At 40.4% G+C, this 19,082-nt stretch overlaps 1 protein-coding gene across 2 annotated transcripts in view; it reads left to right on the top strand.

Moving 5' to 3' along the window:
• The first annotated feature begins 2,870 nt into the window (after positions 1–2,870).
• ptprz1b (protein tyrosine phosphatase receptor type Z1b) overlaps positions 2,871–19,082 on the top strand; it is an 82,268-nt gene continuing 66,056 nt past the window's right edge. The window contains exon 1 of one of the 2 annotated variants that reach the window (XM_074698125.1): positions 2,871–3,198. In XM_074698125.1, the coding sequence (XP_074554226.1) occupies positions 3,135–3,198 (64 nt within the window). In that variant the 5' untranslated portion in view covers positions 2,871–3,134. The remainder of the gene's footprint in view (positions 3,199–19,082) is intronic. The other variant, XM_074698124.1, reaches the window with a different exon arrangement.

The raw sequence follows: 19,082 nt of genomic DNA, 5'->3' as shown, positions 1-19,082 counted from the left end.
TTTCTTCTGCATCGTCTCAAAGGTAAACCGCTGACTGTTAATTTACCAGAACACAGAAACTGATGTTGAAAAACTGCTCTGCTTGGCTGCAAAGTTCTCATAATATTCAATCACACACCAAGTAATAGAAGCGCACACTGTATTGACTTTAAAACTAGTTTGCAAACACCAGCATGTTCAGCACATACACATTTCCCTTCTCATAGAGGACTGACAAGCCACACACTAAGCTATGTTGCTCCATTGCCATTGGTATTGACCACTGGTGGTATCTACTGCTCACTTCCAAAAGCAGTTTCACACACTCGCACACTCACACACTCACACACAAACAAACATCGACCAGTGTTTGTCATCCCAGTGGTGTCCAGGAGACTGACCTCCTGGTAACACAGCTGCAAGTCAATATCACAGTCAGCTAGAAAACAGCATCCTCTGTCATGGCAACAGGGGTGCAGGCATACCTCATCTAACAAGACATGCACATAGTGATAAAAAAAAGCATTTATATTAAACATTTTTCTATTGTGAAGACTTTTCAGTACAGGGGCAGGTCTGTATTTCCAAGGTGAACTTCATTTGACACTATTGGTGATGATATGGTTGTGTGGCCTGAGTGTAACAGTGTGTTAGCTCTGATTTAACCCAACACAACGACTCAGACTGACGATAGAAGCAAGAGGAGTACAACCTTGCAGTTCTGTGGGCTGTGTTATCAGTAATCTGAGTGTGTCAATGCCAAAAACAAGCGCTTAAACATGGTATATTTAACAGCAGCAGTCAAATGCAGCCATTAGATTCTTCTAACAGCAGGAAAAATAACCCATTTTAATACATCATGAAAAACACACCCAGAATTGTAATATGCAAATTATCTGTCCAGGTTATGAAACACTTGAATACCCCTTTACATAACGCTGTTTTATTATCATGTATTTTTGGGCGTCTCTTTCTGGGGATTATTTTGGGCCAAAGACACAAAAATGGGCGATGTAAACAAACTCTTGTGGAGCTGTCGACACTCCCCCAGTCCCAGTCCTGATGCTCAGTCAGAAAGAGGAAAGAGAGCAAACACAATCCATAATCCACAGCAGCCCGCGCAGTTGAAACTGAACCAGCTTTCTCACAGCCACAGGATCTAAAAAAGCTCTGGATATTTTGCAGCGGGCGACAGCCTGCTGCGATTGTTCCCCACACAGAGCTACTATCTGTACACCTGTCAGAGCAGACAGCAGCTCTGTGTCAACATGTAGGCTTTAAGATGATGTTGCGGTGGTTTCTCTCTTTTTAAACTTGCATTGTATCCCACAGCTTATAAACTGTGTGTGTGTGTGTGAGAAAAAGCGAGAATTTGCTTGTGTCAGTGTGTGTGTGTCTTAGTTATGTAAGACTTAACAAGAGGATGTTTTTTTGCTCTCCTCTCTATTTTTGTCAGTGATCACGTAGACCGATGCCACAAACATGAAGGTCCCTTTCCCCAACAACCGTGTGCTCACATGTTGTGCTAACAGACACACAAACACTCACACACACTGCCAGGCTTATACACCGGAAGCAGAGGGGCAAAGAGGATATTGTAACAAGCATCCGAAAAAATGTTGGTCCAACAAGTGAGACAGGCTCCCGCCTGAATTAAAGAGGATTATCTCTCTTAATTTATGCTAATTAATGCACAGAGCGTAATGAGAGCAGCATGTTATTGTGCCTGCCTCTCACACTCTTGCACTCACACACACACGCACACACACTCTGACTCTTAAAAAAAATGTAAGGGTTCCCACAACTGTGTGCTATTGCACCATTGAGTCCTGTTGCTTGTGGAGCTACACTTCTCTTTTCCCTAAGACACACACACACTAAGTACTTGGCCATTGTGTACTTCATGGGAATCTTGTAGTTCAGCCACTGCCAAATCACACCACCATCACCAGTTTATACACACACACACACACACACAAATACACAAACTGTGATTCCTTTGCAGGACAGTTAACGCTTGGTTTAGTCAGATGCACATTCTTGTTTCATTTTGTGATGCTGCAACAGGAAGAAAAACTTTTGCTCTTTTGAATTTAACATCCTTAGAAATTAATTTAGTTTCTATTTTTTATCGTATAAACGTTGTGAGACTTCAGAATTACCCTGAAGTTAAAGTATCTGTGATACTTCAGAAAGAATTTTCTTACATAACAAGATTCAACATTTGGATTAACAGTCTTTGCCTCATGTTTTTTTTTTTTTTTGGACTATTTTATCGTTAATTTTTTATCCTTTTATCTTATTTGGACACATGTTGGTATGACAATCAGTAAAACCAGCCTGTTCTTACTTCGGCTACATTATGACAGCACTCTCTTTGGAACCCAACACAGAGCTTTGTGTACACAGATAGTATGACATATATAATAAAATATGCAGAAACTAAAATAAAAAATAAAATAAAATAAAATAAATAAATAAAGGAATCATTTTTTTGAATTCTGGTATGTCTTTTTATTGTGACATGTATAATAAAATATGCAGACACTAAAATTGATAAATAAAATTAATAAATAAATGAAGGAATCACATTTTTGAATACTGGTATGTCTTCTTTGTATTAAAAAAAATCTGCTTCCATATTATAAGCCCATTATCATTCACAGTAGGAGATAATAGGATTAGGAGAGGACCTGTTATTCGTTTAAAGTGCACTACAAACTCTGATTGTATGACATGGTTTGAATATCATTACAATCCCTTCCTGCGTTACGGGAGGTTAAAGCCTGTAAAATGCAGCTGCGCGTCGCTGACACACACCAAGTCCCAGCGGTAATATCATCAGAACATTTCAGGAGTGATACACACATTTCCATTAAGGGCAGTGGGCGGTGCGCGCTCTCAGCCCGCCGTCTCCTACTGCGATAAACGCCAGTGCGCGTCGGTTATCAACCAACCAACCAGCCAGCGAGCCAAATCCAGCCGAACCTCACTGAGCCGAGCCAAACCGATCCGAGCATTCAGCGCTGCTGCCGCACACAGAGGCAGCAGGGGAGGAATGATGACCTGGTAGCGCATCTTTACGCACCAGACCCGCAGTTCGTTACCTTAAATCCACATTTTGCCGCTTTACGTTTCATTTTCACGCTGAGACCATGGAGACGGTAGTTCCCAGGACCGATATTTTCATCTCTCATCTGCTCCTGTTCAGCCACATAGGTAAGAAACTGAGAAGACATACAGATTTATTCACTGTGGTGGTTGACATGTGATGCTGTGGACGCTGTGCGTGTGTTTGTACCCTTGGGAATTCAACAACCCTGCACACTTCGGTCAGCGTCAAAACGCTCGCATGACTAATTTCTTTCTGTATCATGTAGATTGAATCTTTTAGACATACATCTCCGCCATGGAGACATGTTTCTCCAATAGTCTGCTGCTGTAATGCCACGTCCTGTTACAAGTGAACTGTCTGCAGTAGACAGAAGGATTTCCTGTCATGCTTTGAACATGTTGATCCGATTTCCCAAACACATGTTGGAGTATGAATGAATTTGTGTTGCGTGACGAGGCTCTGTGTCCCTGTTGTCTTTCGGAGATACTGGATTTGGCGAAGGGTCTCGAAACTGCTCCCGTGGGATCCCTGCAACTTAAGGAGCGTTCAGCCCAGATGTCTCTGTTAGTGTCAGGTCAGGCGAGTCAGTGCAATTACCATTTCTATCACATGATTATGCTTGAATATCGGTGTGTTTTGTGTATACTTATTATACAGTGTCTGAAGTGGTGTTTGGAATGACCAGATTTGACCCAGAGCATCTCTTTGAGGAGCCTGAGGACAGCCTGTGTGACTGAGAATCTGAGGATGGGCTTGGTGTTGTTTTCAGTAACAGGTGCTAAAGTAAGACTGAAAAACAGAGCAAACAAAACAAACAAAACTGATGGAGTCATTCCCAAATTTGTGGAAGGTAAACTCTATAAAGAGATAAATTATGACCTGAAAGTTTCTCATAAGTATCCAACTTGCACTGCACATCAAATGTATTATCATTTAAGCATCATAATTACCCTTTGATTACAATATAAAGTGAAATATAAATGAATAGCTTAAGGTGAAAAAAGGGCAAAAGTTAGAAAAACTCACCTTGTATATTTTGTAAAAAATTCTTAAATGGGTTTTAATTTTACCTCTATGTACTTTTTTGTTTCATTTTTTTTGTTTTATTTTACATTAATATAAAAGATTTGACAGATCTGTTTGTCATTACAACACTGGCATGAAACATGAGACATACAGTAGAAGCAGAATGAAGGAGAAAAATGTAAATTTATTAGATGTTGTTTCGTAAAGGTATCTATTAGAGGAGCATTATCAAAAAATAAATACATTAAAAAAAAAAAATCGCAGCCCATATTTAATTAGTATTCTTAAGGTTGTTTTAAAACACAGGCAGCAATACATACTTTTACCACTAGAGGGGACTGAAAAAAAGATTTCACAGCTGGAAAAGGTAGACCATGATCCACATTCTTCTAATTACAAATATAAGACACCATCTTTTTTTTTTTTTTTTTTTTATAACTCTTCGGTTGTGATGATGATCTAGCCTCAGAAATAAGTAATATTTTAATATGAGCTACAGACAGGGCCAAGTGTTAAATGCAATATTAGTCAAAGGCCTTGAGCTTGAATGGAAATTGAAATTAAAATGCCAGATTTTGCTGTGGACCTCTGCCTAAGAGCCATTCTGACACTGAAGTGTTTTTAAAAATTGCCCATCTTTTGTTCAGTTATTTGACTTTTTCATTCTCGTTCAGAATGAGATAGTCCATTTGTGGTCATTCAGACCTGCAGAATTAAAAAAAATGTATTTGGATAGAAATGCAAAACATGTCTTAGTTGTCCGTATTCTTTATTTTTTTGTCAGAAAGTGTTGGGCTTTATTCAAACACTGAGATCAGAGGTTGTTGTGTTAAAATATTTCTTTCCTGAAATCTCTTTTGATTTATTTTCTAATTACAGTAAATCTATTGCTTCTTTTTTCGTTGTGTCCAATTAAGATAACACTCCCCATAGTGACTTTAACTTTCCCCTCAGCTGTTGTCACCAGAGAATGTTATTAATTAACTGGAAACCTTCAGATTCTGTGATCTCTGGGTCCCAAATTGGGTACAACCAGCAGACATCATTTCAAGCAGATCTGAAGCTTTCAGTCTGGCTGTTCTCAAGTTTTAGCAGATGTTAACGAGTTGGAGCTTTGCATTGGCTGTGAGTTCGCATGTTGCGTCTGTGACCATGTGAACAACCTGGTTCATTTCCTGTGAAATGTTTGTGTTAAAGACGCTGTTTCGACACATAGAAATAATGTATCCTTTAGGGAAATAGAGCATCCTCCAGCCATCTGTTCCACAATATGCCTGGACACAACTCAAAACACATTTTCTTGCTGAGCCTCTCGCTCACACTCTTCTAGACAAACACACACACACATACAAGTGGTTGTGATGTTGTTAGTGCTCTTGTTTCAGCCTTGTTTGTCCAAGCAGAGCTGCCAGTAAACGCGTTATTCCAGCCATCATCCTTCACTGTGCCATATGCTTTTCAACATGGTTGCATCCATACATCTGACCTCTCAGCGGTAATCACACCTTTAGTTTGTGGTTCCATATGTGCAGATCAGCAGGAAGGTGGTGCATACAGTCTTTTTACTTTGTGATATATGTAGATGTGGATATTAGAAACCTGTTTTACTGTAAGCTTCAGGATCCTGTAATCTTCTGGTTGAAGATTTAAAGCTAAGGTGACTCAGCTTAGTGTTATGGATGTAACAGTGCTCTTCCCTTCTTCTCTCTTGAATCATGAAGAATTGAATCTGACTTTTACTACCCAGAATCCCTTGCATTTTGTTGATGTTTTTTGTGGTCAGTGGTGGTGGATAATTCTAGCAAACCTTATGGGCATGTTCCTAGAAAGTCTAAGAGAGACTGTTGAGGGTTTTTAAACTTGAACTTAATGTACTTTCACATAGCTCAGCTTGACATGCATAAGACATCAGATTTTTTTTTAGTACCCACAAATCACTGCAACATGGATGTAGCATCACATTACTGTCTAGTTGTGTAAAGGAATAATGCTCATGGTTAAACCAAAGGTTTATCAGCATGTGACTGGGTTTAATTCCTACCTGTACCCCTTGTCATTTCCTAATCTCTACAGTTTAGACAAAAGTCCGCGGTTCAGGTTGGTTAGGGTTCAGGTTGGTCTCTGACTAGCCCCTGGACAGATCCCCAAGTAACTGAGACAAGCCGTCCTACTTCTTTGGGACCCTTCCATTTGGGGTGCCAGACTAAACCAGTCCAATCTCGGAAGGTGGAGCTACAACACTGCAGATTGTTGATTGGTTGAAAGAATCGTCACTTACTGCGTGACAGCGGCTGTATTACTCCTGGCAGCACACAATCTTCTCTGAAATAAAACTTGCTTTGTATCAAAGAGCCACAAGGCAATCACAAAAAAGACAAATTGCTGGATGTCTCCCATAGTTGCTTTTTGTTTACTGTGTCACGTTTTTCTTCTTCGTGTGATTTATTAGCAGAGTACACTGTGTCATGCTGCATCACCATAGACTGTATAAAATATGGACATAGTCTCGCCAATGTCACCCGTCTTACTGAAACAGAAAATAAAGCACATCAGCTATAGCTGCCATATTGGTAGTTGCAAGGGCTTCGCCTACAGCCATAGGGCACCTGTCGGTCACGGGACCCTCAGCTTTGCCTCTTATTGGGGAAACTCGCGATCTTAAAATTCTCTGAATGACCAAGTTAGAAAAAAAATCACCCTGTACAGTGGGTGGCAATAGTAAAATTAGCGACTCAGACAGGAGACGTTTTTTGAACCAGGCTGTAAATAGGTTAATTTCTGCTTTGAAAACGGCTTTTTTTGGCTTGGTGTGTATGTGACTTTCTGTACTTCCGGAGCCAGCCTCAAGCGAACACTTGACAAACAGCGGATTTTAGCACTTCAACATTGTCTCACATTATTAGACTGGAGGTTGCCGCTTGGGCGTTACGCTATTATGTTACTGATGTGGCTATCAGCATCTGTCTTACATGCCGCCTACCACGAGGGGGCACGGTTGACTGTGGAAACGCAAACAGGACCAAGCTTAAAGGAGTCAACCTGTACCAAACTGTACTGATCTAAAGCGAACTGCTTGGTGGACATTAGTGTTTACGTTTCAGTTAAAAATAGCTAATTGTTGTTGTAAATGTTATAGGGTTGATAGCTTACCTTCTGTGCTGGTTATGCAGTCAGAATGTCAACAAAAAGTGGAGCTGACCTGATCCCATGTTGGGAATATACTATTGACACAAACCTCATACAACCCCACTTCAACAAAAGTAAACACACTATCCTTTTACCCTGAAATACCAGCCCTAACATAGATTGGTGCATTTTGATTGGTTAAACAGAATAACCCTACTTCCTGCATGGCATTGATCTCTCAGCAGATCGATATGATCTATATTGGAGTTTTGGCATATTCATTGAGTGATTACTTGACTGAGTGTGCTTGTTCGCAAGAGCCAGAAAAAGAATTTAACCTTTATGACTTTGTTTATACACACTACACATGTAATTCAAATGATTACAGAACACACAAATCTAAAGTTTTCACCCATTGCTGTGAGAAGGAAGTTTTTATATATAAATATCCACCACATAATAGCACATACCCCCTTAAATACTGCCTGTAGAGATTCAGTCATTCATGCCATCACACACTGTGTTGTAGTTAATGTGTTTTAGTTGATGTGAGTCCAATGTTCATACGTTCTCCTTGTGAGATACCATCTGTCCACTCAGAGCCTTTGAACCAGAGGGGTTTCATCCGGAAGTCTGATGGTGTGACAATAATACCCCACCATATACTGGCACACGCCCTGACTTTTAGCTCACTGTGTGCGTAAATACAATTCTAGTATGAAGTGAATGGTGATGGCAGAGAGTCAGATACTAAGGAAACATCATGGAGAAGAGTAACAGTAAATTATTGTCACAGTGATTCACCTTGAACATATTATTTTTAAGTGCTGGGCAAAATATTCTGTACTGTAAACCTTTTCATTGTAAAAGTGCAGTGTACAGCATTAGCACAACAGACTTAATGAAAACTGAATAATAATAATGATAATAATAATGTAATAGATAAATAATAAAATATAATACAAAATCACCTGAATGTTGGAGTTCTGTTGTTTTTGTTAACTTAGAATAAACCTTTTATATTTGTATCAGTAGCAAGTCCCCCAACATGGAGACCAGAATATTCATGACCATGTTTTGACCACAGCACAGAGAAAACAAACTATTCCCATGTGTATTTTTATTTTATCTAACCAAAAGCACGCCAGGTGTGAGAGTAAGAGGAGGAAGCACAGAGCAATAGTTTTTCTCAAAAGACTTAGTATTGGCACATTTTTATCATAGAAAATGAGGATCATACTTATTCATCACTGGAGCCTCTTTCTTCACACATACAAAGTGTGAACAGTGATGCTAAGTGTTCCAATTTCTACTCACCGTACTCCTCATTATAATGAAAGCTGTATGGATGGTAATTTACATTAAGAGGTTGAGCTTAATGATTTTTATCAGTAAATGAATCAAGCCTTCACACTGCAGATCAGAGTCATGTAGACTTTCACCAGTTTAAAAACGACAAGGACAGCTAGACATAAGACACAGTATCTAAACACCATATTTTAACATTTGATCCATGTTTTGTTTGTATGGTGCATAACCCAGAGAATGCAAATGCATGCTCTCCCAGGTGATTCCATAATGCTAACATTTCATCCTGTTTAATTACCTCTGCCAAGGAGGCTATGTTTTTGGAATAGTTTGTTGCTTGTTTGTCTGTGAACAACATAACTCAAAAAGTAACAAACAGATCTTTAGGAAATTTTCAGAAAATTTTCAAAATGGGATAAGGAAGGAGTGATTAAATTTTGGAGGTGATCCGGATTGCCGTCTGGATCAAGGATTTTTTTTTAAGGATTCTTTATCATTGTGAGATAGGGCTGTTTTCACCATATGTGTATATAACTCCACGATAAATGGTCAGATTGTTTTGCAAAACAATACGAGACAAGGTCGCAATAATTTCTGACAGATGTAAAAGTACGATCTAGATCCTGCCAATATTCTGGAAACTAAGATCTGGAATATGAAATATGTACTGGGTCATCATAATTGTTAACACTGTCAGGTAACAAATTATCGTACAAACCTGCAACTGACACCAAATTGTAGCAGACAGTCTGCTGAAAGGGAGTATAACATTAAAGTAGGACTGAAGTGTTGGGTCTGCACTCTCTGGGTGTTTTTCAAGTTGACTCAGAGGCAGTTGATAGCCCAGATTGAAAGACTGCAAGCTATTAATGAATGTACACAACAGAGGATTTAAATGTGTGCTGAAAGGTTTGATCACAAATTAAATCTACACAATCCACAGAGTGTATTTTGGTTCATATAATAAATGAATGTAAACATAACTTTTATTTGTTTACAGTTTAATACCTGTAACAAGGGTCACATCACCCTTTCTGGTGATTATGCCTTCTGTTTCATAAAGTCTTTATCAGCACTGATGCTGTTTGATCTACTGACTTAGATATCCCTGAGTGAAACAGTATTGCTTCAGTATGCTACAGCTGTAACGTATTCATTTTCAGCCCCAGGCTTTTCCAGTAGGACTAACCTAAATAGAAACATCTTAAAGAAAAACCCTGATCTTTAGATGTCTCTAGTTTTGGGGTTCTTAACTTCCTCTTGACAGATATCCATGGATTTCTACAGGGATCAGGTCAACCAGTTATCTTTATTTTTAGTTCAGCGCTTCTCTTTTTGTTTGCTTTCTCCATCAACATATGTGTGCTTTTGGATTAGCTTGAAGCTGGCCAAAGGACACATATGAAATGAATACCACAGAATATCTCTTGCTCCTTCATTTCTAATCTGTTCTTCGTGACTGAAGATGGTATGGGAGTCTTTTTTTCTGTGAACCCATCTTTCTAGCTTTAACTCCATGCTTAAGATGAGATTATGTGTGCACTAACTTACAAACGTGCACACGCACTTACACACACACCCTGATGGAGTCAAGCTCTGTAAACCAGCCAAATAAAAATCTTCACTGAGGGAAATAAATCTTGTTAGAGAGATTTTCCAAAGCCTGCTTAACTGTCTGGTTTTAGTGAAAAAGAAAAAACGTTTTTTGCCTTTTTTCACCCAAAAGTTTAGAAAATTGCAAAATTGTAAAGAAAAATTTAATCATGTTAGAAGCTAAAAAATCTCTTTACAGTTGTTGAATCTTCAGTTTGAAGCTTAGTATTTTCAGATTTCGTGGATCTGAGTTCTTTGTCGTTTCTTGACTACTTTCACCAATCTTGTCTTGATGAGAAGAGGGATGCACTGATACAGTCACCACAGTGTTGGCATTGGTAAAAACCACAGATGTTACATTGAATAATTGATTGCCTGCTTTCCTCTGTTACATTTTATCTTCCTCCTCTCTGTTTTGTCCTTCCCACTTACTTGGTTTTGTCTGGCCTTCCCATCTAAAGCATTTTTTTTCATAAGCGCTCTTATTCTCTAATCCACTTAGTTGCAGTCTGCTCTCTCTGTGGCAGAGCATGGTTGCGGTTATTTTAAAGCTGGTCTGTGCCATGAGGACCCCTGAATGTCTTTGATGCTGAGCAGCCTGGACAGGAGACTCAGCTCAGTGAAACACTTATGTCACTCAAAAGTTTTTTTAGAAGTTACCGAGGTTGCTCTTGTCGGCACAGATTTGCAGAAGCACAAAGTCTGAAAAGTAGAAATGGAATACTGTTGTAGGCTGCTGTCCTGTTGTATGTAGGCCTAACCCAACAATGCAAACTCAATGTTTACCCAGGACAGGTGGACGCAAAACTACAGTCAGGCTGCAACATTTGAGGATTATGATGTCTTTGTAATAATAACAGTTTTGCTTATCATGATAATTTTGCATTCATTTATTTTACAACATTTCTGATGTATAAAATCAGAGACTTCTTTGAAGTTCAAATAAATAACAGAATAATACAGAGAATATCTCAAAATGCTATTTAGCTCATCAGTATGCTAATTTGACTAAGCCTCATGCCCATGTTTTTTGGAATAGACTCCTATTCTGCAGACACAGAGAGCAGAGCTGGTCCCCTTTGATCTAAGACAAGCATGGGCTCCATATCTATACTGAGCTTTTTATTTAACATTTCAGACTTGACAAGGTAGCTTGAATAAGCCACAGGTATTAAAAAGAGATAGAAAAGCAGGATGGCAAAATCCCACAGGACAAAAGGTGAAAAGGAGAGGAAGAATGAAACCAAACCACTGAAACCACAAAATGCCAATGCTCTCTCTGCGGTCTCTCCACTTGAAGAGGTCTGTCTGAAGTTACATCTGCTGACAATGGCTGTCTGTGTCTGTCTGTGCCCACGTACAAAAGCTTCTGTTGTTTTTGTGTAAGGCTGGCACCAAGTACTGAGACTGCTGGAGAGGGGAAGAACCTGGCTACTGCTGGGCTGGATAGCCACAGGCCATATGAGACATAAACACTAGCAAGTAATCACTGTCTACAAGAGATGCTGTGTACAATGTTGATAAAACATTTGGGTTTATGAAATATTCAAACTCTACGTTGGACTGGCATTTTAAATTTCCCAAAGTCAACAATTCAAGTGTTGAAACATATTTTTTTGTCATAAAAGCACAGGGGTCTTTAAAATTTGAGGCCAACAACTAATTTGAAGAAAGTCTGGACAGAGACAGAGAAAATACTGAACACTTTGTGTAACGCTACTAAGCAACCCTCTAAAAGGAACATTTCAGAATGAGGTTCATTTGCTCCTGGTTAGTTACATGATATAATATAGATATTAACAGGGCATTTCAAAGCAGGCTGAACCACTCAGAGGGTATGATCAATTAAGCTCACCAATTTATGAAAGACTGTGTCAGCAATAGTTTCAATTTAAGGATTTCTTCAGCTGACTCTGTAGTGGAACTCACCACATGGGCTCAAAGTCAGATCCAAAAATGAATATCAGTGGACACAGGCTATCACTGCATCCACAGGTGTCAGAGTAACTGCTCCAACAACCCTGTATACGAGAAACCAGATTAAAAAAAAAGTAGAGCAACACTGTCTTCTTTTGATTGTGCTTTTGAGCAATGGATGGATCAAAAGACTTCAAAGCAATATAAAATAAATTTACATAAGAAGAAATAAATGTGAGATGGTAATATTAATTGTAAATTTCTGGCCCTGTATTTGATATCTGGTGATAGACCTACTTCATATTTCTGTTTCCCTGCAGTGCAGCTAAGCCTGATTCATGAGAACCTCCTGTATTAACCTTGAGATTTCTTTGTTGTAATGCTCTTCAAGGTGCAGTCCTACTATCATTATCCAGTGTGTCTTCTGTTTCACAAATGTTTGAAGTCTTTTTTTGTAACAGGTATAGCACATCAGATATCAGACAGACTGTCTCTGAAGTGAGGCACACCCATGTTATATGCTCATGCTAATGGATGTAAAAGACCAGTCCTGCCAAGTACAGTTAGCCCGTTTCCACCAAGCGGACCAGTTCGGTTCGCCTCGTTGCGGCGCACATTTTGTGTCCATTGACTTATCCCGGGACAGATCCCCAAATAACCAAGATAATAACCTGAGACGAGCCATCCCACTTTTTGGGACCCTTCCTTAGGGGTGCCAGACTTAACTGATCCACTCTCAGAAGGTGGAGCTACGACACTGCAGACTGTTGATTGGTCGAAAAATTGTGACTTAAGCGGCTGCATTTCTCCTGGCGGCACACAGTTTTCTCTGAAACAAAACCTGAAAACACTTTGTATCAAAGTGCTGCATGCTAATCACAAAGAAGAAGAATTACTGGATGTCTCCCATTGTTGTCTTTGTTTGCTTTGTTGCATTTTTCTTCTGTGTTGGATTTATTAGCAGGGTACACTGTGTTGCACTGCTATGGCGTCACGCTATTGTTTAACAGATGCGGCTTTCGGCATCTGGCTTACACGCCGCCTACCAAGGGGGACACAGTTTGCAGTGGAAAAGCAAACAGGATCAGGCTTAACTATACCAAACTGTGCCAAACCGTACTGAACAGAACTGGACTGCTTGGTGGAAACGCGGCTTTGTATTGCTGAAGTTTGGTAGAGCCACTTCAAGAATGTTGACTTAAATGACTTGACACAGGGTATGAACTCACTAACTTAGACTTTAAAGACTGCTATTGGTACAAGGAACCTTCTGTTTTAGGAGCATGAGATGTCAGGCAGTGATACAACAAGATCTCCTTCTCATAAGTGTTTTTTTCTCTAGGGGTAGACTTGTATGTTTTTAGCATGATTAATAAATTAATCTTCTCTCTTTCCACTTCAAATTTGCAACTTCATTTGTTTGTAGCAGGTTTTGTAACATCAAGGGGGGAAACAGATTCTTCTTCAAAGTATCTCTTCTTCCTCTCCAAACTGTTTAAGTTGTGAAAAACTCATCTTTGATATTCAGAGTGAAGGAAAGTCAGAGATAAAAAAAAGTTAGAACCTGAGCATGGTGACAGATTTAGCTTTTATCGCTCAGTGAATCACTGAGTTCAAAGAGAAATCACAGCTCAAACCCTTTTATAGAAAAAAGCTGACATTTTGTCACAGGCCTGTTCTCTGAACAACTTTGAGATAGGTTTGTTATTTTAGGCGGTGATGGAGTTTAGTTGGGGACCAAAACCAATTGGTTTAATGAAAGTTAATGAAGGCTTGTCCATTGATTTGTCAAGCACTGAGTTCAGAGACGAGCGGACCCAAAGTGAGCTGGATCTCGCCACAACTTTTTGTCTCCTAGTGAGAAAGTTCATCAGGGGGCAGCTGCTGTGACCAATTGGTTGGTTGAAAGTTGATTAAACCTCCGCCCCGACCAGTCAACCAACCCCCTTTAAGTGTTCACACACACACAAACACACACATGCTCGCACAGATTTCTTTAGAATCTCTGGGTGGGCTCTTTGAGTAGCCTCACAGACAGATGCGCACACACACAGATATATATGGTATGACGCACAGACACACTTTATAAATATACATGCCAGCTTATATTTGCGGTAAGGTTTGTCTTTGGAAATGTATGTGTGCACATGTGTGTCAATATTTTATTATTTGTGTGTGTGTGTGCGTGTGTGTGTGTGTGTGTGTGTGTGTGTGTGTGTGTGTGTGTGTGTGTGTGTGAGCGAGTGTGACTTTTGACAAGTGAGGGATTGGGGGCGTGACCCCGTGCTCAAAGATAGAGAGGAGAGGGGATGGTTCGGTATCCAAGGCGATAGAAAGCATTGGAGCAGGAAGCCGACAGGAAGTCAGGGTGTTCCACACGCCATCGGGGGACTCTTCCGTTGTCATGACGCTGTGAACTGTTGTCATGGAAACTCCACTGATTCAGGCTGAATGCTGATGGGAAACATGTTGACCAGATTATTAATGAATGCACATCATCCACTGCTTCCACTCTTGCTTTTAAGCACACACTTTAAAGTTGCACATCTTAAGCATCATCAGAAGAGTTTGACTGAATAATTAAAAAAATCTTAACAGCATCTCCTTCTCATAGTTTCAAATCAAACTATAGATAAAAGAGACAGCCAGCACAGGAAATGCAAAAGCAAACTATTTTTCAGGCTTATGTTTTGCCACCTGTTTTGTCTTTTTTCTTCTTCTCCACATTCACACAGATGAAGATTTCAGCCTCTGCTCTCTGGTTAAAAAGTGATCAATGCTCTTAGATACCAGAAAATCTTTGAGCCTTTTTTCCCACCAGCAGCCGACGTATTAGTTTGTTGCTCTGCTCCACTGAAATGCTACAGGATTACTAATCACATACATACACACACATATACACACCAAACACACACTGTATACACACAGTATTTTCTCTGCTGAGCAGATGGAAATAGTGCATCTCACTGCTCTAACTAGGCAAGCAGATTAGTGATCACACACACACACTCACACACACAGTATTCTCTCACAGCTGAGGTGGACACGTGCAGTCATACATGCTCAGTGGATAAATTCTCCGCCTGCATGCACACTTGGGGAAAGAGCATTTGGGTTGTAACATCAAACAGACACACACACACACCCTCAGCCTCCTTCAGTCCCCTGTGCTTTCACCCTTTTTATTTGTGTGTGTGTCTGTGTGTATGTCCCAAATGTCATCACACTCTTTAGTGTTTACATAATGGTTTAATTCCTCTTCTTTGGCTCATGATTTTTTTTGTCAGAGACATAGATCAGCCTATACCCACCCCAAACCCCCTGTGTGTGAGTCTGTGTGTGAGTGAGTCTGTGTGTCATGTGTTAAGGTGGATCTTTTTATTCATGGCTCTTTGATAAGATGTGTCCTCAGCCTGAGGCAAAGATTTCAGGCCATCCCTCTGCAGGGTCTCTGTGACTCACAGCTCATCAAACATATCACAGCTCCAGGGTAGCATGTGGAGGAAACACTCTTATTTATCCTTTAACACCTGGCTTTGACCCAGACCGTGTTGGATCAGCTTGTAATCTGGCAGCTTGAGTCAAAAGCAGGTGAAACTTAATTTCCTCACTGAGGAAGAATCAGAGGTTTACTGGCTCAGTAACGGCAGAGTCAAAGACCAAAGAAAGCTTAATGATGTCGCTAATGAATTAGTCCTGAAGTACTTTGAAAATATGCATCAAGATTGTATCATGATGATCTAAATTGGGCTTTGGATGGCTGACACTTGATCCCCCAATTGATTTTTAAAAGTAAATACAAACAAGATGCACATTTTATTCTCCCATGGTGGATATCCTACAAATTCACATGACAAAAAAGGCCATTAAGTTCTGCATTAGAGTTCTGATTTAGCACAGCATGTGCCCCTCATTCAGATTTAAAGCCCACACTTTAGGGATGGGTACCAATTCCCAGTACCTGGCAATCAGTATCGGTACTCAACGGTACCAATTTTTCGGTACTTTGTGTGTTTATGTGGTAAAAAATATCAATTTGTTTAATAATAAACTGTAATTTCTTTTCAATTTAACATATTTATTAAATGTATAACCTTGTAATACTGTATTCATGTCCAGCATGGAAACTCTCCCACTCCTTTGCAGTTACAAGGATGCCTTTAGGTACCTAAACATGGTATCTTTTAATTTTATGTGAGTCAGTACCTGATACTTTTGACTGAATTTTGTCGGTACCTATAAAGCCGCGTTTCCACCAAGCAGTCCGGTTCGGTTCAGTACGGTTTGGCACAGTTTGGTACAGTTAAGCCTGATGCCGTTTGCGTTTCCGCAGCAGAACTGTGCCTTCTCGGGGTAGATGGCATGTAAGCCGGATGCCGAAAGCTGCAGCTGTTAAACAATGGCGTGATGCCATGGCAGCGCGACACAGTTTACCCCGCTAATAAACGAAGAAGAAAAACGTGACACAGTAAACAAAGAGCATAGATGGAAGACATGCAGCATTTCGTCCTCTCTGTGATTGGCATGTAGCTCTTTGATACAAAGTGCAATCAAGCTTCGTTGCAGAGAAGTCTGTGTGCTGCCAGGAGAAATGCAGCCGCTGTCGGGGTAAGTGACGATTCTTTGGACAAATCAAAAGATTGCAGTGTTGTAGCTCCACCTTGCAAGATTAGACCGGTTTAGTCTGGCACCCATACAGAAGGGCCTTAAAAAGTGGAACAGCTTGTCTTGGTTATTTGGGGATCCATCCCGGGATAAGTCAGTGGAAATGACACGAAATGTGCGCCGTACTGAGACGAACCGAACCGGTCTGCTTGGTGGAAACGCGGCTTAAAAGTACCTAATTCGGTACCCATCCCTACCCTGACTGCTCCAACTTGGGTCAGACTGTACTGCTTTCTCTCATTGTTTTGCACTTCAACAGGACAGAAGTTACAGCCAGTTATTGAGCTCAAATGATGCTAATTTTTCATTTTGCAAGTAGAACTCAAGATTCATGACTAGCAAGTTTTGGAGTCTTTACTTTATTTGATTGAGCGGAACCTGTGAAAAGAATCATTATGTTTCAACAACAGGGATGCTAAGGACTCCCTGCTTACATGAGTCATATCCTACTCTGCGAATTGGCCCTGTGGCTTAAGCATTCATATCTGTCAGCAACTTATACTGGTGTACATTAATGTCTTGCTCACCTTGCCAGGATCCCTATTTGCATAAACCACCTGTTCACTTCACAGTATCCTTGCTTTTTTTTGGATCATAAACTTTTGAAAAAGCCCCACTGAAGCTACAGTTGCTTCAGCTGTCAAAGATTTGTTGGCTTTCCCCACTTACTGTTAAACTGCCTTTTACTTTAACATCATTTGGCTGCAAATAAAAACCCCACATTAATTATCATCGAAGCATGATTGAAATTCAGATGAAGAGCTCTAAACGAATATATTACTGCTTGGTCTTCCTTTGTGGTTGTCTTGTCTTTTGTTTCTGTCCAAAGAAGTAGCAGTAATGGTTTGGACAGGGTCTGCGTAGTGCCATTCTCACTATGGTTAAAAAAATACTGATGCTCAAATCCAACCCTTCAGGCGAGCTTCTCCTCCAAACTGAAACAAAACGACATCTTTTTAACCCAAAGCAGCTGTGCTCGTATCTCTGCCTGACTCATGCTGTCAGTGTGGGTATTATTCCTCCACACAGCTGGCTGTTATTAATTCTTCTGACTGCAGCTCTCTATGAATTAGGAGCACTATGGACCTCTTTTACTGCCGGCCTACTGGAGTATACTTGGTTGCAATAAGGATCAGGAGAGAGTCAGGCTTTATAAATGTCATGCACTACCCAGCAGAGTAATTACTACATCTGTGGCTGTCCCTGGCTCGCCCTCTGGAACATGCTGAAGAACCTTAACTCCAGGCTGTTATGTATTAAACTCCTGTAAAGCCGAGCTGATCTGGTCAGTGTTCAGTTATCTGTCATCAGCAGTGTGTTTTTGTCACAGTCCACTGCAGTTTGGTTTTATTGGACTTTTGTGGAGCCAAAGGGCTGAAAAGGAATTTGTGATACCCCATATGGCTGGACAAAGTGGGGTGACACCTGACACTGTGTGGTGCACGTTTTGTGTGTGTGTGTACATGTGTGAGGTTTTTAACCCCCCAGCTGTTCAACTGTATTACCACCTTCGAGATAGGGGCCCCAAGTTCTCACGGTCACCTCTTACTTTGTGGACACTCATACTCACAGTCCCTCTATACTCACCAGAACAACTGGACTTAAAGAAGTACACACACTCATTACACACTCAAACACGCACAGATCCCAGTGATAGACTTGTCTGAAAGGGTTTTATATTGCAGCTTTAATGCTGCTGTATCCCTGTGACACAATGCACGGTTTGTGTGGAGCTCAGTAACAGTAACCTCCATTTAATATGAAGCCTAATCTCATTAACTTCTAAACTGTGCTGCTGGAGTTCACTGTGAGGCTGGATACAGGAGATGGATGGGCCAACTTCATGAGTAGCAGGGCAGAAAATGACCAGTCAGGACCTCAAAATGCAGGGGACAAATTTGTGATTTTAAACCTGACAAAGTAAAATTTATGAACCTACAGAAAAAGTAAGACATCACCCCAAGCTTCTGCAATGTCACAAGATTTATTTCCATCCAGTGTTCCATTTATTTTTCACCGAGATCTTTCATTGATGATGGTAGAGTCAGCTGACCTTATTCTTGTAGCTGAACCTAGACCTGACCAACTGCAGCAACCCCAGATCATAGACTGCCCCCACAGGCTTGGACAGTAGGCACTAGGCATGATGGGTGACCACTTCATCTGCCTCTCCTCTTACCCTGATGACCCATCACTCTGGAACAGGGTCAATCTGGACTAATCAGACCACATGACCTTCTTCCATTGCTCCAGAGCCCAATCTGTATGTTCTCTAGCAAATTGAAGCCCCACTGATTGCTGACTGAAAGCAGTCAGAGGCTAACATCATCGGTGCAAGATATTGGTGAAAAAA

This window comes from Halichoeres trimaculatus, unplaced genomic scaffold, assembly GCF_033239565.1.
Source record: "Halichoeres trimaculatus isolate MK-OKI-2021-1 unplaced genomic scaffold, fHalTri1.1 fHalTri1_scaffold_21, whole genome shotgun sequence".
NCBI classification, from domain to species: Eukaryota; Metazoa; Chordata; class Actinopteri; order Labriformes; family Labridae; genus Halichoeres; species Halichoeres trimaculatus.
This window is presented reverse-complemented; position numbering and strand designations above follow the sequence as displayed.